We start from the raw sequence: 24,143 nt of genomic DNA, 5'->3' as shown, positions 1-24,143 counted from the left end.
TGTTTTAACAAAATCTTTAATTTCAATTTTAGAAATATTGTATATATAAACATTTTGTGTTCTAAATTTTTTTATGCACAATTATAATAAAATGCTCTAATTAATAAACAGTTTCAGTGATTAATGAATTACATTTTATGCAAATTTTAAACAACAGCTTGATAAATATGATTTATTAATACTAATTGAATTTTATATTTTAAGTTATTATCTTTTGAAAACTCTATTAACTTTAGAAAATTATTTATTAAATATATAACATATATAATGTAAAAGAAAAAAAAAATATATATGTATATATATATATATATATATATATATATATACAAAAATATATAGATTATAATATGTCAGAATTTAAAATTTATATTAAATTATGAATGGTTATATAATTGTAAATATATTCTTAAATCACTCATTTTTTATGACATACTAGAAAAGAGATGAAGGAGTGCGTTGCCTTGCAAGTTGTCAATACAGATTAATAAGTCATTAGTAACTAAAAAGAAATTCTTTTGTCGTCTTTCTGTAAAATATATAAAAAATAATTTATTAATAGAAATAATTTAAATGCAATTATTAATTATATATATATATATATATATATAAAAATGTATATAATATATATAAATGTATATATAATATGGAAAAAGTATAATATCCATAAGAGTTTAAACATCATTATTAAATCGTTGGGGGAGGAGGAGGAGGAGAAACAGAGAGAGAGAGAGAGAGAGAGAGAGAGAGAGAGAGAGAGAGAGGATATAAAAGAATACATGCAAATGATTTGAATAATAAAATTTCGTGCTAAATTTTGTATCATTTTCTAAGAAAGTAAAACAATTACAAAATATTAGAAGTTATATACGACAAGCAATGAAAAGACGAAATAGGAACATTATCATTAGGAATTCAATTTAAAAGATTTTTACTTTTTTATATAACATATACCTTATATAACGTATATTTTACTCGCTTTATTATATGTTCTTCATATTCATTTTTGTCTATCCATATAAATTGTTCATCATTTAGAGATGTTCATCAAGTTGCTCAATATGTTCAAAGTTCAAACAACTACAAAAATTTCAAAAATAAAACAATTGAAACGATACGAAAAATCGATAAGGATGGATTTAATGTGCTTGCAACACTAACTTAAATATATTAATTTCGAAATAAGAATTTTTTATGAGGACAAGGCTAATCGGTTTTAAATTTGATTATTGATTTATTAAACAGAAAAATTTAGCTATGAACTACTACGGCTTTGAACTGCTACGTTGAAGGTTTGTTAATAACGACAAATAATTCGTGATATATCCAGTTGCCTTTTTATATACATAAATATAAGAAAAAAAATAGTAAATACTTAAAATCCTAAAAGCCGAATAATGCTATCTATTATGTTGTTTTCTAAATGTAATTGTTTTACATGTGTTATTTATGCACATATGTTTAACATACACTCACACATGCATGCATATATATGCATACACTTATTTATATATTAGTTCATATTTATAACTTGTTTGTAATTGTCTTAATAATTTAAGTAGAGATGTAGAAGGATAAAACTTACGTAGGGATAAAATATGCAATTATCGTCAAAATTAAAAACACATTGAAAAGTTGTGCGAGGGTAAAGCCAGATTTGAAATAGGAAACTTCATCTTTAATATATACTTGAGCTTGTTCCAAAAAATAAATGTTCACTAATATAACATACAAAAGATGATTAAATGATTATAAAAAAGTAACTTTAGTAATTTAATGTATCTATATCTTACGAGCAGATTGATAACATCATAAGCGAGAAAACGTATAATTAAAATTTTTATTAGATTAAAATAATAATATTTTTTAAATAAAATATTTACAATTAATAGTATATGCTCGTAAAATATAAAATATAAATAGAAATTTCATTTTTATTTCATTATATATTAACATGTGTATATCTATAACTGATTTTAAATTAGATTTCAGTAATGAAAATCATCATTTTAATAATATTTTAATTTAATTGTTAAGTTAAATACAAATATAAGGCTATTTATATATTGGGATGCAATATAATTAAACAGAGATACTTTGAATTTTAGAATAGTTACATAATTTATATTTTTTTCGGAATTCTTTAATATTCTTTTATCATAGTTTGCCATATTTTATTAATAATTTATTATATAAATTTTTTTTATTAAAATGGAAAGTGCAATATTTTTTATATTATATCTTTATGATTATATTTTATATCATTTGTGTGTAATATATATCTATATTTTATTTATGATTTTTGTCATAATTTATACAAAATGTTTATTTTCTTTGTACTGTAATATAAAACATACCGATCGCTCCGATTCCCATAATTATCATCACTACAGCCTTCAGAATTTGTAAAAGTAAAGTCATTTCGTATTTTTTCTCCTAGGAAACTTAACTAAATAAATTGTATTTATTCTGATTTACCAAACTGCGATCAGTGTGATAATATCTGAAAAGAATGATTATTTATGTATAAATCGAAAAATATAAGTATTTATTTACTCAATAATCTTTTTTTACACGAAATGACAAATAAGTTCTAAAGAAAATCACCAATGCACTTAAATTAAACTATTTATTAAAATATTTATTGCAACATTAAAAAGAAGATCAAAACCGAAAATAAACAGAATTAGAAAATAAAATACAATTTGTCTAATTGAGATATTATAAATTACTTATTAATTAATTACAAACTACTATGGCATAACACATCAAGGTTTACTTTAAAATAATACTTCAGAATTACTAAAATTAACATAATCATAATTTAAGGCATATAATCATTATTAGTTTTTCATGATTATTGTGTTTTACATAGCAACTAAGATACATTTTATGTATTAAAATTAATATTCAGTAATGACAGAAAAAATATTATATAAAAATATGCATATAAAAATGTATGCAATATTATAAAAAATATAATTAACCATAATCATTATATTTTAAACTTGATAATTAAATACTTATCGATGCTAATTTCATTTACCTTACTAAGTCGACTATTTGTTTCTCTCTGCGTGTTTTGTATATGACATGTTTTGTATATGACGGATAATATATGAGTAATAATTTGATTCTATCTGATGTCAATCAAAGCAAAGAAGTAAAAAGATGAATCTTATTTCTGATTGGTCAAAAAAGATAAACGTTATTAGTTGAGACGAACTATCCAATCTTTTACTTTGTCTAAAAGACAATTCGTAAACAATAAGTACCAGTCGTTTATATAATAACGATTGCAAGAGAAAAAGAAATATAATAAATCAATATGTGTGTTAAAATCATATTTTGAAGACATCGTGCTCCGTGCGACATAGTTGCATAGAAAATGTTATTATTCATTGAATAAATTTTGTAATAAATAAATAAACCTAATTTAAATAAATTTGATAATCATTTTGTGTTTTTAAACATGTTTTTAAACAGAATATTGAAAGTTTAATTTTAGAATAGAATTTAATTTTGTTGTATATATGCTTTGTGTATGTAATTGACTTATAATAAATCAAAAATTTTTTAGAATATTTCTTAAATTTAATGTTAGATAGATTTTCAGATTTATTAAATTCTGATATTGTTGTATACTTAAAAATCACTCATTTTATAGCGATAAGGAAGTAATATCGTGGAGCGCGTTGTCTTGCATGTTACTTTGTAAATTGTCATCAGATAGATTAATGAATTATTTTCATTAGTAATAGAGATAAAAAAATTCTGTTTTTATCTTTTTATAAAGCATAGAAAAATATAGCTTATTAATGAAGATAATTTAAACACAATTATTAATTGTATATATAATTGAAATGAATTGCAAGAGTCTATTATATCAGAATAAAAGAAATAATTTTAAAATGAATTTGATATTAAAGTTATGTTATTACGAATATGTAAAATGTATATATACATATACATATATTTGTATATAAAATTATTTATATTTTCATACATCTTCAACAATTATCAGTCATAAATGAGTCATAAAATAAAGGAAATATGAAATAAAATATGTTTATATAATTTCTAACTTTATTGTGATAATTATTATGTATAATACCTATGAGAAACATTGAAATTGTCAAAATTCATTATTTTAGCGATGATAACTATTCATGAAGTAAACGTAACAAAGGAATAAATTTTATATTTTAAAGTGCTCTATGCATAATTATAATAAAATTCTCTAATAAATGCTTCAGTGATTAATTACATTTTATATAAATTTTAAACAATGATTCGATAAATATGATTTATTAATATTGATTAAATTTTATCTTTTAAGTTATTATTTTTTGAAAAATATTAACTTTAAAAGATTATTTATACTATATATTATACTAATATTATACTATATATTAAATATAATATATGTGTGTGTGTGTGTGTATATATATATATATATATATATATATATATATATATACATATATAGATATACATATATAGATTGTAATATGTCAAAATCTAAAATTTATATTAAATTATGAAAAATTATATAATTGTGAATATGTGTTGAAATCATTTTTTTATGGCATATTAATGTAGAGATGATAAGAAATGCGTTGCCTTGCAAGTTGTCAGATTAATAAGTCATCGTCATCGTAATGAAAAGAAATTTTTTTGTCGTCTTTCTATAAAATATATAAAAAATAGTTTATTAATAGAGATAATTTTAATGCAATTATTAATTGTGTATATAATATGGAAAAAGTAACAAAGGTTATATGACAAACATATGGAAAGATTTTATAATACACATAAAAGTTTAAAAATCGTTATTATTGGGGGACGGCGGGGCGGCAGAGAGAGAGAGAGAGAGAGAGAGAGAGAGAGAGAGAGAGAGAGAGAGAGAGAGGAAGAGAGAGAATGCAGGAGAATACATGCAAATGATTTGAATAATAAAATATCGTGCTAAATTTTGTATCATTTTCTAAGAAAATAAAACAATTACAAAATATTAGAAGTTATATACAAGACAATAAAAAGACGAAATAGGAACATTATAATTAGGAATTCAATTTAAAAAATGTTTACTTTTTCATATAATATATACATTATATAACGTATATTTTACTCACTTTATTATATGTTCTTCATATTCATTTTCGTTATCTATCCATATAGATTGTTCATCATTTAGAGATATTCATCAAGTTCCTCAATATGTTCAAAGTTCAAATAACTACAAAAATTTCAAAAATTAAAATAATTGAAACGATACGAAAAATCGATAAGGATGAATTTAATATGCTTGCAACACTAACTTAAATGTAATTTCGAAATAAGAATTTTTTATGGGGACAAGGCTAATCGGTTTTAAATTTGATTATCGATTTATTAAACAGAAAAATTTAGCTATGAACTACTCCGGCTTTGAACTACTACGTTGAAGGTTCGTTAATAACGACAAATAATTCGTGATATACCAGTTGCCTTTTTATATACATAAATATAAGAAAAAGAATAGTAAATACTTAAAATCCTAAAAGCCGAATGCTATCTATTATATTGTTCTCTAAATGTAATTGTTTTACATATATTATTTATGCACATATGTTTAATATACACTCACATGCATGCATAAACGCACATACACTTATTTATATATTAGTTCATATTTATAACTTGTTTGTAATTGTCTTAATAATTTAAGTAAATATGTAGAAGGATAAAACTTACGTAGGATAAAATATACAATTATCGTCAAAATTAAAAACACATTGAAAAGTTCTGCGGCGGTAAAGCCAGATTTGAAATAGGAAACTTCATCTTCTGTAATATATACTTGAGCTTGTCTCAAAAAATAAATGTTCACTAATATAACATACAAAAGATGATTAAATGATTATAAAAAAGTAACTTTAGTAATTTAATGTATCTATATCTTACGAGCAGATCATAATAACATCATAAGCGAGAAAACGTATAATTAAAATTTTTGTTAGATACATTAAAATAATAATATTTTTTAAATAAAATATTTACAATTAATAGAATATGCTCGTAAAATATAAAATATAAATAGAAATTTCATTTTTATTTCATTATATATCAACATGTGTATATCTATAACTGATTTTAAATTAGATTTCAGTAATGAAAATGTATCATTTTAATAATATTTTAATTTAATTGTTAAGTTAAATACAAATATAAGGCTATTTAACATATATTGGGATGCAATATAATTAAACAGAGATACTTTGAATTTTAGAATAGTTACATAATTTATATTTTTTTCGGAATTCTTTAATATAAATTTATCATAGTTTGCCATATTTTGTTAATAATTTATTATATAAACTTTTTTTTATTAAAATGGAAAGTGCAATATTTTTTATATTATATCTTTATGATTATATTTTATATCATTTTTGTGTAATATATATCTATATTTTATTTATGATTTTTGTCATAACTTATACAAAATGTTTATTTTCTTTGTACTGTAATATAAAACATACCGATCGCTCCGATTCCCATAATTATCATCACTACAGCCTTCAGAATTTGTAAAAGTAAAGTCATTTCGTATTTTTTCTCCTAGGAAACTTTACTAAATAAATTGTATTTATTCTGATTTACCAAACTGCGATCAGTGTGATAATATCTGAAAAGAATGATTATTTATGTATAAATCGAAAAATAAAAATATTTATTCAATAATCTTTTTTTACACGAAATGACAAATAAGTTCTAAAGAAAATCATCAATACACTTAAATTAAACTATTTATTAAAATATTTATTAGATTTACAAGATTAAAAAGAAGGTCAAAACCGAAAATAAACAGAGAAAATAAAATACGATTAGAAAATAAAATACGATTTGTCTAATTAATTGAGATATTATAAATTACTTATTAATTAATTAAAAACTACTATGGCATAACACATCAAGGTTTACTTTAAAATGATACTTCAGAATTACTAAAATTAACATAATAATAATTTAAGGCATATAATCATTATTAGTTTTTCATGATTATTGGTTTTACATAGCAACTAAGACACATTTTATGTATTAAAATTAATATTCAGTAATGACAGAAAAAATATTATATAAAAATATGCATATAAAAATATATGCAATATTATAAAGAATATAATTAATCATAATCGTTATATTTTAGACTTGATAATTAAATACTTATCAATACTAATTTCATTTACCTTACTAAGTCGACTAGTTGTTCCTCTCTGCGTGTTTTGTATATGACAGACAATATATGAGTAATAATTTGATTCTATCTGACGTCAATCAAGACAAAGAGGTAAAAAGATGAATCTTATTTCTAATTGGTCAAAAAAGATAAACGTTATTAGTTGAGCCTGACACGAACTATCCAATCTTTTATTTTGTCTAAAAGGCAATTTGTAAACAATAAGTTCCAGTCGTTTATATAATAACGATTGCAAGAGAAAAAGAAATATAATAAATCAATATGTGTGTTAAAATCATATTTTAGAAGACATCGTGCTCCGTGCGACATAGTTGCATAAAAAATGTTATTATTCATTGAATAAATTTTGTAAATAAATAAATCTAATTTAAATAAATTTGATAATCATTTTGTGTTTCAAACAGAATATTGAAGGTTTAATTTTAGAATAAAAGATTTAATTTTGTTGTATATATGAGCTTTGTGTATGTAATTGACTTTTAATAAATCAAAAATTTTTTAGAATATTTCTTAAATTTAATGTTGATAGATTTTCGGATTTATTAAATTCTGATATTGTTGTACACTTAAAAATCACTCATTTTATAGCGATAAGGAAGTAATATCGTGGAGCGCGTTGTCTTGCATGTTACTTTGTAAGTTGTCATCACGTATAGATTAATGAATTATTTTCATTAGTAATAGACATAAAAAAATTCTGTTTTTATCTTTTTATAAAGCATAGAAAAATATAGCTTATTAATGAAGATAATTTGAACACAATTATTAATTGTATATATAATTGAAATGAATCTATTATATCGGAATAAAAGAAATAATTTTGAAATGAATTTGATATGAAAGCAACTGTTATTATGAATATATAAAATGTATATATACATATACATATATTTGTATATAAAATTATTTGTTGTATATAAATTGTATATAAAATTATTTACATTTTCATACACCTTCAATAATTATCAGTCATAAATGAGTAAGATAAACCAAAGGAAATATGAAATAAAATATGTTTATATAATTTCTAACTTTATTGTGATAATTATTATGTATAATACATATGAGAAACATTGAAATTGTCAAAATGCATTATTTTAGCGATGATAATTATTCATGAACTAAATGTAACAAAGGAATCAATTTTATATTCTAAATTTCTCTATGCATAATTATAATAAAATTCTCTAATTAATAAACGCTTCAATGATTAATGAATTACATTTTATATAAATTTTAAACAATGGTTCACAATAAATATGATTTATTAATATTAAATTTTATTTTTTAAGTTATTATTTTTTGAAAAGTTTATTAACTTTAAAAGATTATTTATACTATATATTATACTATATATTATACTATATATAATATATGTGTATATGTACATGTATGTATATACACATATATAGATATATATACTATATACATATATAGATTATAATATGTCAGAATCTAAAATTTATATTAAATTATGAAAAATTATATAATTGTGAATATATGAAACCACTCATTTTTTTATGGCATATTAGTGAAGAGATAAGAAATGCGTTGCTTTGCAAGTTGTCAGATTAATAAGTCATCGTCATTGGTAATGAAAAGAAATTCTTTTGTCGTCTTTCTGTAAAATATATAAAAAATAATTTATTAATAATAGAGATAATTTTAACGCAATTATTAATTGTGTATATAATACGGAAAAAGTAATAAAGTTATATCACAAATACATGAAAGGATTTTGTAATACACATAAGAGTTTAAAAATCGTTATTATTGGAGGTCGGAGGGAGCAGAGAGAGAGAGAGAGAGAGAGAGAGAGAGAGAGAGAGAGAGAGAGAGAGAGAGAGGGGAGAGAATGTATGCTGAAGAATACACGCAAATGATTTGAATAATAAAATATCATGCCAAATTTTGTTTCATTTTCTAAGAAAGTAAAACAAACACAAAATATTAGAAGTTATATACGACAATAAAAAGACGAAATAGAAACATTATATTTAGCTAATTAGGAATTCAATTTAAAAAATGTTTACTTTTACATATGAGACATGCATTGTGTAATGTATATTTTACTCACTTTTCTGTATATTTATTCTTCATATTCATTTTCGTCAATCGGGTAGAGTTGTCCATTATTTAAAAATTTATCATATTCAAAATTTATCATATCTACGAAAATTTCAAGATTTAAAACAATTGAAGCGATTCGAAAAATCGATATTCGATGGATTTAATATGCTTGTAACACTAATTTAAATATAATTTTTTGCAATAAGCATTTTTTGTGGCGGAAGGAGATTAATTGGTTTAAATTTGATTATCGATTTATTAAACAGAAAAATTTCTCTATGGCTTGAACTGCTATGTTGCAAGTCCGTTAATAATGGCAAATGATTCATATAGGTAGTTATCTTGAATTTTTAGATACATAAATATAAAAGAATAAATATAAAAATATTGAGCGCTTAAGATCCTGCCGCTATCTATTATATTGTTTTCTAAATTCTATATTAGTTTATATATATATATTATTTTATATATATATATATATATATATATATATATATAACTAATTTGTATTTGTGTTAAAAATATAAGTAGATATATAAAGCGATTAAACTTACTTAATGTAATAATAACTTAATGTAAATGTAAAAAATACTTAAACGTTGACATAAATAAATGCGTATTGAAACCCATTGCTGTAAAAAAAGCAATTTGGATGTAGACATTTTCATCTTCAGTAAATAATTTCCAAGCTTTTCCCAATACATAAAGGTCCACTAATATGACATACAAAAGATAATTATACTTAAAGTAACGTTTAGTAATTTAATGTATCTGTATCTTACAAGCAGAGTGATATCATAAACGAGAAAACGTATAATTAAAATTTTTGCCAGGTACATTAAACAGTAATATTTTTTAATAAAATGTTTACAATTAATAGAATAGGCTCGTAAAATATATTAGAAATTTCATTTTTATTTTAACAGTCAATATATATTAACATATGTATATCTATAACTGATTTTAAATTAGATTTCAGTAATGAAAATGTATCATTTTAATAATATTTTAATTTAATTGTTAAGTTAAATATAAATATAAGGCTTATTTAACATATATTGGACTGTAATATATAATTAAACAGAGATACTTTGAATTTTAGAATAGCTACATAATTCGTATATTTTTTCTGAATACTTTAATATTTTTTTACCATAGTTTGCAATGTTTTGTTAATAATTTATTATATACATTCTTTTTTTATTAAAATGGAAACTGCAATTTTTTTATATTATAATTCTATGATTTTATATCATTTGTGTAGAATATATATGTATATTTGTTTATATTTTATTTTATTATGATTTTTCTCATACTTGTAAGAAATGTTTGTTTTCTTTGTACTATAATATAAAACATACCAACGGATCCTATTCCTATAACTGCCATCGATGCAGTCCTTTGAATGTTCAAATGTTTATCCATTTCGTATTTTTTTTCCTAGGAAACTTAACTAAATAAATTGTATTTATTCTGATTTACCAAACCACACAGTCACAATATCTGAAAAGAATGGTTATCTATGTTTAATTCGAAAAATATAAGTATTTATTCAATAACCTATTTTTTACACGAAATAACGAATAAGTTCTAAAGAAAATCAATACACTTAAATTAAACTATTTATTAAAATATTTATTGCAAACAGAAAAGAAAAAGATCAAACTGAAAGTAAATAGAATTAGAAAATAAATCATGATTTGTAGTCTAATTAATTGAGATATTATAAATTATTAATTAATTAAAAATTATTACGGCACAACATCAAGATTTCACCTTAAAATGGTATCTTAGAATTACTAAAATTAACATAATCATAATTTAAGACATAATGATTATTAATTTTTCACGATTATTGGTTTTGTGTTTTACGTAGCAATTAAGAACACATTTAGTATATGAACATTAACATTAAATAATAAGACATAACCGAAAAAATATCAACAAAATATATGCAATATTATAAAGAATATACTAAGTCGTTATATATTTTAGACTTGATAATTAAATACTTATCAAATATAACTTCATTTACTTTACCAAGTCGAATATTCGTTCCTCTCTACGTGTTTTGTATACGTGTTTTGTGACGGACAATATAGGAATAACAACGTGACTCTAACGTGACTCTGATGTCAATCGAGACAGAGGAACAAGAAGGTAAATCTTACTTCTAATTGGCCAAAGAAGATAAACGTTATTAGTTGAGCCTCACACGAGCTATCCAATCGTTTACTTTGTCTAAAAGACAATTCGTAAACAATAAATTCGAATCGTTTATATAATAACCTTTGCAACAGAAAAAGAGATGTAATAAATAAATATACGTATAGAGATGGACAAGGACAAGGGCAAGAATAGACAAGGATGAAACAAGTTTCTACCTTCCACTGGCCATCCTAGCACCGTAAACGCAGAATTTACTTTTATTACTTAAAGAAAAATTGCATTCCGATCGATTTGTCTTTTTAAAAAGAGACACGAGAATCATCGTGGCGGTACATCATCGCGGGCATTTATCTCGGGCTCTACATCGCATCATGATGCACCGTCGTTCTCGTTATGGGCCGCTCTTTTTCGGTCACGTAGAGGCCGAGCATGAAATGAAACGTGAATAAAATATAAAGAATGACCGGGCTCGCGCCGGGCACTTCTCTACCCGTTTCTCATCATCCCGCGGGGTATACCACGGGGCGCACCACCCCGGGGAATAGTGATTTAGTGTACTGCGGCAGAGCTTTGCCGGGGTGGTTTCTCCGGGGGATCGCGAATGCATTTCGATCCTCTATCGCGCTCTCTCTCCCTCGCCTGTGCCTTCTCCACCGCTTGTTCTTCTCGTTTTCCATCTGTCTGTCAGCGTTATCCTTTTCGCCTTAATCTTCCCGAGCGTTCGCAGCTTGTTTCATGCTGCGCTGCATTCAGGACATCCCGTACAAAAGGCGACTCAGCCTTGTGAAAAGATAATTTTTGTCTTAACGTGCTCACGAAGAAACGTTTACTTGGTTTTAAACACAGAAGAAACGTTTCATCGTCTATTAATCGATCTTTCAAGCTAATAGCTGGTAACTTTCAAAGAAGAAATTACTAAATTTATTTAAATGTAAAGTTTTATATTTTTTTTATTACAAATTATTGCTATATTAATCTTTTATTTAAAGAAATCTGAATCCAATTTGAGTCTAATTTGATCTCAGTTTACAATAATATTTCACGATCAATAAATTATTATTATCATTTCTAATATAATAATAATATTTTCTAATATAATAATAATATTTTCTACTTAATTATTGTCCTGTATTATTTGCGACATATCATCTTAATTGTTATTATATTAATATGATCTTTTGATATCGTCAAAGAGACATGAATATAGTGTAACAAATAAAACGACTCAACCGCTGCTTTCATCCCTTGTTCAGTTGTCTCGCTAGCGCATCGTTCTTCGTTTTTCGCTCGGCGACCTCCCATTTCTAGTTCACCCCGTTCGTCCCGTATGTTCTCCCCCGTTGCTGTCGGTGGTAAACATATTACGCGCGTACCATTGTCACGGAGAGGAGAGAACGTAAATGCGAACGAGGGCTCGCATTTGTCTTCTCTGAAAGGATCCGCCATCGAACGCATTTGCTTTTGCTGCGGCGCGTTTCTCTGCTCGTACAGTCGCATTGTCAGATGCAAACACACCGCGATAGCGAGAATCAGCTTAGTCTCATTCGCCATAATAGAGAAAGAAAGAAGGGGTTTCTATTCGCGGCGTAATTGCAGTGCTTTCCCTACCGTTTCGATGTCTTGTTTTTCCTATTTATTTACGACTAAATAAATCGAGACTAAACTCGAAAATTAGCTTTATATCATCGTAACGTGTAATAAACTCTCAGGAAGATGATTTATAAATAAAAAAAAATTATTATTAACCATGAAATTTATAATTTTCGAGCATCGGAAGATATTCCAATTTTAATTATAACTATTAAAATTATATATCAAGGGAAGATGCACATTTTATTTATTTAATTAAAGTATCTTTTTATTAATTTTATAACAATTATTTAAAAAAACATATAAGAATTACACATGTAAGAATTATCTAAAAAAAGTTGCTGATACACTTACGAACGCATAAATTATATTTATAAACCTAACGCAGAGCATTTGCTCTTCTCTGTCGTGTTTTCAACGCATTCTTGAGCTTTTGAACGGTTATAGTAAGCTGACGAATGTGCGCCTGTAGATGCTTTATCGTATCGTTGTCCTCTTTCAGTTCCTCCATCGCCACCTCCCAGACGATTTTCGCCTCTTCCGGCACTTTTGATATCTCGTCCCAGTTGACATCCTTGAGGTTGCGCACATATTTGATCGGCGGCATTTCCTTCATCTCGTCCTCCGTCAACATGTGAACACGTCGCCCCCTTGAAAAAGAGATTATATTCATCGAACGTTGGCAGAAAATCTCAGGGCTAAATTAGCGCAATTTGATTGGTATTAGATTGTTTATCAATTGTTTATTCCACCTTGTGAGAAAGTAAATATGAATTTTGCAAATTTTTCTGTGCATTCTTCCGTTGAAGCTGATGATTACAAATGCAAATTCAGGAGATGTATTTCAAATGCAAGTTCTGGGAAACTAATTGTATGAACTGTTGATCGATTGTTGATTTATTGATAAATAACTAATTTTAATTGTTTTTTTTACCTTCTCACGATCGATTTGTTCGATGATAGCGTAGGTGATCGTTCGAGCGAGGATGATCGTTCAGTTTCTGGTTTTCTTTGCGGTGATGATCGGTCGATTTCTGCGGCTTTCGCGATTGAATTGGAGGAACTTGGCACCAGTTTCAGACTCGGAATGACATTGTTCGTCAGAATCAAGCCTGCGGAGCAAGCTTCCGAGAAATGTGGCAAGCACAATGACAAGTGAGCGAGCACGTCGTCATCAGCCTTGCTAATCGCTTCCAACCATTTCTTCCAGCGATCCTCATCTTGAACAAATCTAGAGATTGAAAAATGGCATGAAAACTACTCTTTTCAATTCTCTTTTTATTTTAATTTTTTCAGAAATTTTTCTTCTTTGAATTTCTCTATGTTACATCATGGTAAAATATGCAGAAAATTTATAACATATTCAATATATATCTATAAACGAAAAAAGACTGACAATTATTTGATCACATTTGAAGGTTAGAAAATGAAAATTATGCGACAAAATAAAATAATCTGACAAATTCTTTATCAAAAAATAAAAAAAGATATGCGCTTCAGAAATAGTTTAACAATGTTTCTAGATTAAACGAGTCTGACGAGTTTGAAGATAATTTTGATTAAATTCTTGTATTAACTTCTATCATTTCGATCAATACGAATTAATTTTAATCTGGTTTTAATTTATTTTTTATTCTTTTCTTTTAAAGACAAACTCTGAAAAAAAATAAGTTAATAAAAATCAAGTAAAAATTAAAAATTAATTACAATAATCTGATATATCTAAATAAGTTGCGTATGGTTCTTAATAACTTAATTTTGAATTATCTATAAAAAGCTTATCGTATTTCGATTAAATTAATCATTAGTTAATTTAATCAGAACTTGGTGAAGATTACCTTGAAAAAATAATGGTTGCATTCAGCAGAAAAAACAGCTTTGCAACTATTCTAAAATAGTTTTAATGGTTCATTCTTACTAGTTCTTCATTGGATCTAAAGTTATAAAAACCAATGATATTAAAAAATTTTACAACAGTTACAAGATTGCTTCTTCTGCTAAACGCGACCAATAGTTTATGAGTCTTGAACATAGAAAACCGACAGCCGCGCCATCTCTGATAATTCCATTTACAGTCTCATCGTTGATATTCCCTGTATTTTTCTCTTTTTTTTTTTTTAAATTCGTGCTGAATTGTACGATTGCGACGATAAAATCAAATTGAATATTGTTATGCGAAATTTTATATATCATTATTGATCTGTCTGGATATACTTTCCCAGATTCTGTCGAAGATACCTATTACGCAGGCGCGAGTCACTCGCGCGCCGCATACATACACGCACATGTACACATGCATGTGCGCGCGCGCGCGCGTGTGTCACAGTCACATTCGAGCCTTACACGTTAGACGATTTCTCTTGAGCGTCTTCGGAACGTTGTTCACAAAGAAAGCAATTCGTCGCCATCTCGAGTACGACGAATAACGTCACTCCTATACCAGCGCACGATCCAAGTCGCAACCGCGAACTGACAACCGCACTAAAACGAGACGCCCTCGACAAACGTCGTCCTCGTCTCGCACTGCTGCCATTGGCTGCGGCCGTCGGCTGCTATAACCAACATGTCGGAACTCCGCGTGATGATGGAAACTGGCGCGAAACTACGAATGAACGATTCTCGTGTTTGAAAATGGAGAAGAGGAAAAAAAATTTTCATTTCAAAAATGATAGAATATCCAATAAGATATAAACTAATTAAAAAATTTTTGATAAATTGATGTGATTTATTATATAGATTAAAATTGTAAATTTATATCTATAAAACATTAAATTTTTAATTTTTCCAAGAATTTTAAAAAATTCTAGATTTAACAGAGGAATATTATTTAATCTCTATCGAATCTTTAATATAAATTACAATTGTTAGATATGCGTTAAATATTAACTGAGAAATTATTAAATTACTGATACGTTAAATCTGAATTTTAGCTTTTGTGTATGAACAACAAAAGAATGAATCTTTCTTTTGTTATTCTTCTAACTAAGAATAACAAAAGAAAGATAAAATTATTTCATTTATATCATTCATTCTTTGAAAGCGCATACAATCTCATTTGAAATCTCACTTGTGAAGTAACAAAAACAGAGTTTTCTCAAACAGAGATTTTAGAGGATCATTTTTAACATAAAATTCAGACATAAAATTCACGTATAGGAATAAAAATTGGTCGGTGTAACTTTTGTGAAGGGGAAATAAAATGCATGATACGTGCGTGAAATTGATGGCTGTGTTCGCGCGAATCCAGAGAGATATATCCGGGTAACGGAAACTGCGAGTTACGCAAAAAAAAAATCCTAAAATAGAATGCATTGTCAATTGCATACGTCGATTCTACGTCTCGTGTTTTATTTTTGGCTGCAATTCGTTCGCGCTTCGTTTTCCTGTTTCGATTCTTTACGGCGTCAATATTTAAATCGCGCACAATGAAACAGAAATTATATTGTGTTGCATGCGGAAAAAAGTACAAAGGAAAAAAAAATAGAAAACGATGTCAAAGGTCACGCGAAGAATTGCGACTATTTACCCTCTAGAATTATAAACGAACAATATTTTTAACTCTCTGAATAAAAGCAAACTACATGAGGACTTCGCAGTTTGAGAAAACTTTCGACATGAGGGGGAAGGTTCTGCCTTGTATATTAGTAACTTCTGACCCAACGTGCGCAGTTTTCTCCATGCTCCAGTTATGACTTTGAAATTGTTTGCTCACAAAGCTGATATATATATATATAAGCATTTTCCGCAGTGGAATCGATTTTGCAAAAATTTGTAATACATATAAAATATACGTTCACAAATTGAAACAAATCCCATTGCGAGTCAAGACGAGTCTAAAGGAAAAATTCGAAATTTATTATCGCCCCACGTATTTATTACTGATGCGAAAAATACAAGAAACTTTTTCTCTAGAAATTTTTCTCTTGAATTGGTTCTGCTCTTTTCTGCTCAACAATGATCAAATTTACGTTAATCCACTCGAGGAGACTTTAAATCTTGTATACGATAGGGACGAAGATTCTGACAATCCTGCCAAAGGCTCGAGCGAAAATGCAATCACCAGAAAATAAATTTTTTGTCTCGCATCGTTACATCAATTTTTCGCGAAGATACAGCATCCGCGTAAAATTACGCGCGCGCGTTCGATTTATGAATGAGGCGACACGCGCGCAGAGATTGGAGGAGGGAGGGGGGAGAGTGGGATAGGTCGCGTCTACTACGCGCATAGTAGCGAGTACGCACAGCTGACTCGCTCGCTTGAACGAATCAGCTGCTCGTCGCTGCGCGCGACAGTGGTTCGCCTGTCGTGGCAATCGTCTTTCTGTCAAATCATTAATATTCTAAAGCTCTCATTGAATTACGACAGATCGCCATTTTCTGTAAAACCCTAGATAGAAATTTAATATCGAAGGATGGTGATTAATTATTTATTAAATGCACTATTGTTCAATGTTACTTAAAATGAGTAACTTCCAACATTAAATTGGATTTCTGTCAGGGGTATTGAATGTTTAACAATGTCTGACAGATTTGGGATTGCTCAAGCCGATCGCTTTTCGTTCGTGAGATACGATTGATTAATTTTGAATGTAATATCTCTCGTTAAGAAATGGAACGGTGTGTCCTTTATTTTAAAATTGAAATTATTAATAATAAATCACATCATAGATGTTGTGATATCTTTTTATAGCGAATAATGTTAGTAGCTGGTACAGACAGCATATGAAAGTTAAAATTTTAATGCCTTCAATAAACTTGGAATCGTGCAGTTATGGCAGATTGCGGAATATTGTCGAATTGTAGTCGACATAAAACACTTTTGTAACAACACTTTTGTTTTGGAATTAAAATTAATATGATATCAAAAGTAGAATGTTTCCCTCGAGGAGAACGAAATTTGTTAAAAAATTATAAATGTAGAAAAATCTTATTTTATTAGAATAATGAAAATAAAATTGTTTCCATAATTTTTTTCCTAAAAATAATATCTAGTAAAAGAGCAAAAAAATGAAAGCATATTTTAAGCGATGAAAATATATTCTTGGAATATGTACAGAATTATTTGTTTACCAAAAAAACCCAATAATTATATATATATATATATATATATAGTATTTGTTATATGCAAGTATATGTAGAAATCCGTCAGTCGTAATATTTACTTAAAGAACTACTTCACAATATACTCTCTTGACTAAAGTCTCGCGTTTCCACGGAATTCTTCATCTGCATTTTCTGCTTGCATTCCCATCGCGCAATGACACTCGCGCCCGAATCCTTTCCTTCGCTTTTCGCTTGCTTGTCGCAGTGGTCTGCTTTGTCTCATTTCTTCTTTCTTTCTTCGAACCAGCGAGCTGAAGGTTTACGACACGCCGTCGCCTTCGAGAGATGAAGGCGAATAGTCTCTCCCCATTATCCTCGAGTTTCATTCTTTTCCGTCGGATTATGCGGGAACGCGAGTCGCCTGCTTCCCCGAAAAGAACATCCTCTTTTTTTCTTTCTCTTTTTCCCGCGAAGAAAAACTGTGTTCTATCGATCCTTAACCTAACTCGACGCAAACAAACTAAAATTCCGTTTCTGTATATCGATCACGACGTCAGCTTTATCGATTACGCTATTGTATCGCGATAAATGAAGCTGTGCGTTTTCCTTTTGCAATTTTTGCGAGAAATCGCGCGGAAGAGGAAAGGGAAAGTCATTACGAGAGAAAATTATTTTCGCGTTTTTTTCCCCCCTTTCTATTTGTAATTCCATTGAATTTATTTACTTACTTAATTGCGTTCAATTATCTTTTTAAATTATAAAGACGTTATAAAGACGTATTCTTGTCAACAAGTTAATAAGAATTACTTTTATAATCTTAAACACTGACGAAAAATATTTTATAAACAATTTAACTACTGTGTAATATTACATTCTCTCAATTTCTTTATCTATTTTGTACATTTATTTTTATATAAATGTCTATCTTTTTATAATTATATTGTTTTTAATGATAGGTAGACATTTGGGATTCATATGCAGCGTTTTTGTGTTTTTCTTTCATTATTACTTTCTGTATTATTCTTCCGTTTTTATAGGATGTTCCGCGGGAAAGAACTATTTCCAGAATGCGAAATAAATCCCATTCTGTTTTGCCCCCTCCCCCTCCTCTCTCTCTCTCTCTCTCTCTCTCTCTCTCGCGTATTGCTTTATTACCGCTAGAACGATCTACAGAAGGGGGAAGACAAATATGTTTCCACAAGAGTGCACACTGAAGAAACACATTTGCAATGAAAAAACAATTCTGACAAGGAAACCCGTGAGAAGAACATAGTCATCAAAGTATCATTTGGATCCTTCAATTATTGTTCCTCTCATTGCTGCACCGTCCCGGCGGAAACACCTCGTTAACCCATTCGAGTGGATCTCGTTTAACATTTTTTCACTTCGCAAAAAATATTATATTTGTTCGAGGATTCCTATACTTAATATCATAAAAACATAAGACATTGCAATTTTAAACTTTTAAAAAATATTTTAATTATGTAGCGTTAATGGGCGTTTGCTTTCCTTGAAATTCCTACGTACAAATTCATCAAGAAATATAAAGATATACTTGTAAGTAACGCGATGAAAATAAAACATTTGACATATTTAAATCAATTTATGAATTTATTTTAACTATCCATAAAAACGTACGCAAACGATATCGTTTATCTTTTAGATAAGAATTCTTGGATTTTATCAATGTATATTTGCATATTTATGTCGACTTTGAAATAATAAGTAAGCGCAGCTTAATTACATTAATGCCATTTGTAACATTAAGAAGAGAAAGAAGAGAACATAAATACATAGATAAGACAGAAAAGGGGAATAAAATTTCGTTGAGACAACGCGATTTAATTTCGTAAGTGCGAACGATAGTAAAAGCTCGCGCTGATAAATAACGCAACGTCGGCGTAGGCGGGGTGTTTCTTTTCGATCGGCCAATTATACTTACCGATACATTTCGCGATTACCTCAACCATCCCTCTTTTATTCTTCGTTCGTTTCGTTTCTTTACCTCGATACATCGAGGAGCACAATAATCTATGTTCGTTGCGAACTTTCGCGATTTCTTTCGGTGGACTTCTTAATTCCACCCTCTCGTATCCCGGGGGATAAAAAAAGCGGGAAACGAGTTGCAACGTAAGCAAAAAGAAGTTAGTCGGAAAACTTTCGACGATATCCGTGTACAGGCCGGCGCCCGAAAGCGAAAAACTCGAGCGATTGTTGTTGAATACGAGATAATTTCTCTTTTTCTAGCTGTTGCAACAACAACAATCCGACTGGAAGTTTACAGGCACTGTAAAAACGCCTCACAGAAAAATTCCGTTTGCAATTATCGATTACTCAACTTTTTTTTAAGGAAAAATGTTTAATTCTTCTTTTTCCTCGGAAATCATTTAGATATCATTTATTTAACATTTATAGAAATGGTATATATTTTCTTTTTTTTAATTATTTTTTTCTTTCTGTTTAATTATTTAAATTGAATTTATTTATTTGGATTTGTCTTCTAATCGTGACACATTAAAGATTTTTTTACAAATCCGTGATGTTTGAATTTTCTCCAAATTTTATAAAATTATAATTTTAAAAATCGATTTTGACTCTTAAAATGGAAGTAGTCGTACGTCTGAAATCAGGTGAAACTCAAATTCTCTTGAGGTGAGATTGATTCACGCGATCGAGAAAAGGAAGGAGGTAAAAGGGGGAAGGCGATATCGTTATCTTAGAGACTACAAAGTCGAAAAAAACATTCGTTCCGAGTGCGAAGTACGATGAAAGTTCGGAGGTCCAAATCGAGAAAGGGTTTCCAACTCAGCATGATTTATTCCGGGCACGAGGGCAAAGATTGTTGGTATGGGGTATCGCAGACGGAATTACGATGGAATTACGGTCCGAACTGACCGGTGGTTTATGGACGATGGATGTGGATATCGATGGCGTACATCACGTCGATGAATTCGAAGAAGTGTGAATTCGTTCGTGCGTTTCTCCTTCGTTCCTTTTGGCAAGTTCATGTTTAATTCTTTACTTCGTTTATTCTGCCAGGTAATTCCCAATTTATTATTATCAATCTGATCTGTAATTGCTGCAGACCACCACTGCCGATTGCTTCTTCTCTTTATCTTATTAAAAATATTTAAATAAAAAATGACAGGAGTGATAACGGCAAGATTAAATTAAAAAATATATTCCAATAGTTGGTTTATCAATCGTATTTATTTATTTTATAATTAGATTTGCGTCATATTGAGTGTACGCATAAAAATATGTTACGTGCGTAAAGAAAAATATAGAAAAAAATATGGTGTGCATGTGGCAACCGCATTAGCAAAACTCAGCTTGTTCATATAGGAGAAACCAAAGTTTGCAAGCTCTCTTAGGTATCTAACTCTCCCACCCCTAGATACTTCCTCGTGAGAATTTACGTGCCCCTTTCCACTAGTTGGTATGCCCCTCGCAGCTGTTTTCTCGCTGCAATATATCTCCTTTACCAGCCATAAATAAGATCTGTTTGTTAAGCCTATTATGGGATTGTTTTGATGTCAAGTAAGTTTGTGTACTATAGTCTTAAATCAAAGTTTGGTGCTGGAGGTAATTCCATATTGTCAAGTTATTCAGACCAAACGCACGCAGACAGAAAAGAAGATCTAATTTGGAAAAATTACTTCAAGTTGCAATTTTCGTAATTTAATCCGAAAAATTCAACGAAAAAAAGAGAAAAAATATATTTATTTGACGGGTTTCTGTGATTAGAACACGCTGACCATATAAACCAAATATTGTTTTTTACGAAATGAAACTGAAAACAGAATGCGAGGAACGCAACATAGAAAAACGCAACAATATCAACAGGATAACGCTATACAGAAAATTGTTAATAAACAAACTTTGCAGTCGCTAACAAAAATAAAATATAAGAGCATTTTAATTTCAAATGTAAATATGTATGTTGTGAAAGCACACCGGAAGAAATAATTATCACACAATGTGTTCGATAAAAGCTAAATAGCGTAGTCAAACGGTAAATATTTCTGAGGAAAAATTTCTTTTTCCGAAAATAATTTTGCAAAAAGATCGCAGTGTGTGACATGTGCCTCTAAGGAAATAGACTCGTTATTTCACTAAATCGATTTACGAACGGAATATCGACGAAATCGCGAGAACAAATATTTTCGCAACCTCATCAAAGCCCCATAAATAACAAGCTCGATTTACAGTTTTTTCGTGACAAACAAATCTTCGCAAACCGCAACAATTTTCTTTTTCTTCCATTCTCTTTCTCTTTTCTCTATAAGGGACTTAATGATCTATCAATCTTGATAATCGAGGCTTCCATTATTATCTCTACATTTTGGGACGTTTCTCTGTTTCTTGCTTGAAATGAATGTTAATTAAGCTGTTGAATTACAACAATCTATGGCAATCACGTAATTTCTTTATATTTAAATACAATTTTTCAAAAGAGAGAGTACTACCATTTATTTAATAAACATCACAAAAAGGTCACAATCATAAACTACATTATTATCGTAAGAAGTAATTTCTTACGATAAATTATAGCCAAATTTTTATTATAATAAAAGTATGCTTAAATACTTTCCTATTAAAAAATGTAATAAAATTCCCGCTATCAATTTCACTTTAATCTTTCAACACAGTTTTACTCAAGTTTCCTCTTTCATTATCTCTCTTTTCAACTGTGCGTAACAGCCGCATTTTTTTCTTTGTTCTCGTAAATAAAGTACATAAAGGTTGGAAAGAATCGGATCATATTGTATTCGTTGCGATATAATCATTCTAACCAGAGGCATTTCAAAATTTAATCTCGCAGATCCTTAAATTACCACCAAACCGCAATCCGCAGATTTTTCTGCTCCATTCTGTATTTCCCGCGAGAAATTCCGGAAGAAGGAAACGGAGGCTCCGGTGAATCAATGCGGTAAAACCACTTCTTGTGGAACGTACGAAAGTTCCTTTGTCAGGGATAATGAAGGACGGACCAAAATACACTTTTCTCCTTTACGTTCGCGTAAAGCTTGCGTTCGCTCCGTTCGAAGTACGCGTTGCTCTCTCCAACTTTGTAAAGCTCTCTCCAACTTTCCAATCCCCGACGATGAAAAAAAAAAAAAAAGAAGAATCCCGTTTTTTCCCCGCAAATTCTTTTTAATCCTTCAATCTACCATCAATATTAAATTACGCGACGTACGTATGAAACATCTTCGTTCCGTATCGCGGTATTAATGTATCATGTTATATCATAAAACTCATTCTTCCTCTTTGCGCTTCCTCGCTCTTTTTATTTTCCCTTATTTCATTAATTTATTTCGAATTTATCGGATTTTTTAAACGCGCTTTAATTAATTTGGGAAAACGCGGCAATTCCGCCGGGGGGAAATTCCTCCCGGCGTGCCTGTTGCAACGGAAACTGATGATAGCGGTCTGAGGCAAGCTTGAAATACTTCATTTATATCAATTATTTCCGGTTTCATCCATCACGTTTCTAGTCTCTCGGATTTATTCTCACTTTCATCGCCGTACTTACTCTCCTTCTCTTTCCCGGATGCAATCACGGGATACATTAACATTGCGCGATCCTATGTAACTTCAATTATAATTAATTTAGAAGATATTTGTGAACGCGCGGTACACATTGACATTGCTAATTGTTTAAATTATTATTACGTTAGAGTTCGATATATTCGCATTTAAGAAGCGAGAAGATTAAAAATATTTATCGAAAGCGTTTGCAGCTTGTGTTGAATAGAAAGACTTCCGGTTCGGCCAGAATTTTTATGTCAGCCAGCTCATGACGCGAGCTTATGACGCTATAAAGAGAGGCGTTCCCTTTCTTTTTTATTACACGCGCAATATATACCTCGCGCGCATTCGCGGCAATAAATTCCGATGTTACTTCCAAGCCGGACGAAAACATCCCTCCCTTCGATATGAATCTTGGAGGAAACTCACGTCGACGGTTGATGAAGATGCATCCTCGAACGACGTCGTTGCATCGTGCACATTCGCGTCGCACTCCTCACGT

The 24,143-nt window shown here is 28.8% G+C and overlaps 2 protein-coding genes and 3 long non-coding RNA genes across 12 annotated transcripts in view; 1 reads left to right on the top strand and 4 right to left on the bottom strand.

Annotated features, from left to right (window-relative positions):
- Mmp2 (Matrix metalloproteinase 2) overlaps positions 1-24,143 on the top strand; it is a 187,830-nt gene that overhangs the window by 155,677 nt on the left and 8,010 nt on the right. The gene's annotated exons all lie outside the window — the stretch shown is intronic.
- Positions 339-4,399, bottom strand: LOC148934972 (uncharacterized). 3 transcript variants are annotated; one of them, XR_016140903.1, is made up of 5 exons: positions 3,044-4,399; positions 2,355-2,500; positions 1,583-1,715; positions 952-1,077; positions 339-526 (listed from the first exon to the last, which is right to left on the bottom strand). It is a non-coding gene; the product is annotated as an uncharacterized LOC148934972 (long non-coding RNA). The 3 variants fall into 3 exon arrangements; XR_016140902.1 differs by having other exon boundaries at positions 2,355-4,399; XR_016140904.1 differs by lacking the exon at positions 339-526 and having other exon boundaries at positions 921-1,077; positions 2,355-4,399.
- Positions 4,397-7,366, bottom strand: LOC148934971 (uncharacterized). 2 transcript variants are annotated; one of them, XR_016140905.1, is made up of 5 exons: positions 7,227-7,366; positions 6,519-6,664; positions 5,734-5,868; positions 5,133-5,236; positions 4,397-4,685 (listed from the first exon to the last, which is right to left on the bottom strand). It is a non-coding gene; the product is annotated as an uncharacterized LOC148934971 (long non-coding RNA). The 2 variants fall into 2 exon arrangements; XR_016140906.1 differs by lacking the exon at positions 4,397-4,685 and having other exon boundaries at positions 5,113-5,236.
- Positions 8,253-12,203, bottom strand: LOC105434039 (uncharacterized). 2 transcript variants are annotated; one of them, XR_016140908.1, is made up of 5 exons: positions 11,343-12,203; positions 10,669-10,810; positions 9,862-10,020; positions 9,315-9,406; positions 8,253-8,858 (listed from the first exon to the last, which is right to left on the bottom strand). It is a non-coding gene; the product is annotated as an uncharacterized LOC105434039 (long non-coding RNA). The 2 variants fall into 2 exon arrangements; XR_016140907.1 differs by having other exon boundaries at positions 11,348-12,202.
- LOC105434040 (uncharacterized) lies at positions 13,308-15,618 on the bottom strand. 2 transcript variants are annotated; one of them, XM_089083309.1, is made up of 3 exons: positions 15,305-15,618; positions 14,001-14,297; positions 13,308-13,716 (listed from the first exon to the last, which is right to left on the bottom strand). In XM_089083309.1, exons 1-3 carry the CDS (start codon positions 15,337-15,339, stop codon positions 13,446-13,448), a joined length of 603 nt encoding a protein of 200 aa, XP_088939435.1. In that variant the 5' UTR covers positions 15,340-15,618; the 3' UTR covers positions 13,308-13,445. The 2 variants fall into 2 exon arrangements, with proteins under 2 accessions (XP_088939435.1, XP_011647913.1); XM_011649611.3 differs by having other exon boundaries at positions 15,410-15,618.

This window comes from Pogonomyrmex barbatus, unplaced genomic scaffold, assembly GCF_055798465.1.
Source record: "Pogonomyrmex barbatus isolate J1 unplaced genomic scaffold, ASM5579846v1 scaffold7, whole genome shotgun sequence".
In the NCBI taxonomy this organism is placed as follows: Eukaryota; Metazoa; Arthropoda; class Insecta; order Hymenoptera; family Formicidae; genus Pogonomyrmex; species Pogonomyrmex barbatus.
This window is presented reverse-complemented; position numbering and strand designations above follow the sequence as displayed.

What these genes read in the sequence shown, in the direction of transcription:
- LOC105434040 (XM_011649611.3), bottom strand. Translation starts at nt 15,474, where the DNA reads ATGGCGACGAATTGCTTTCTTTGTGAACAACGTTCCGAAGACGCTCAA. An exon ending in CAAGAGAAATCGTCTAACGT is followed by an intron (nt 14,298 to 15,409) that starts GTAAGGCTCGAA and finishes TTCAATCTCTAG; the next exon opens with ATTTGTTCAAGATGAGGATC. An exon ending in AACAAATCGATCGTGAGAAG is followed by an intron (nt 13,717 to 14,000) that starts GTAAAAAAAACA and finishes CTCTTTTTCAAG; the next exon opens with GGGGCGACGTGTTCACATGT.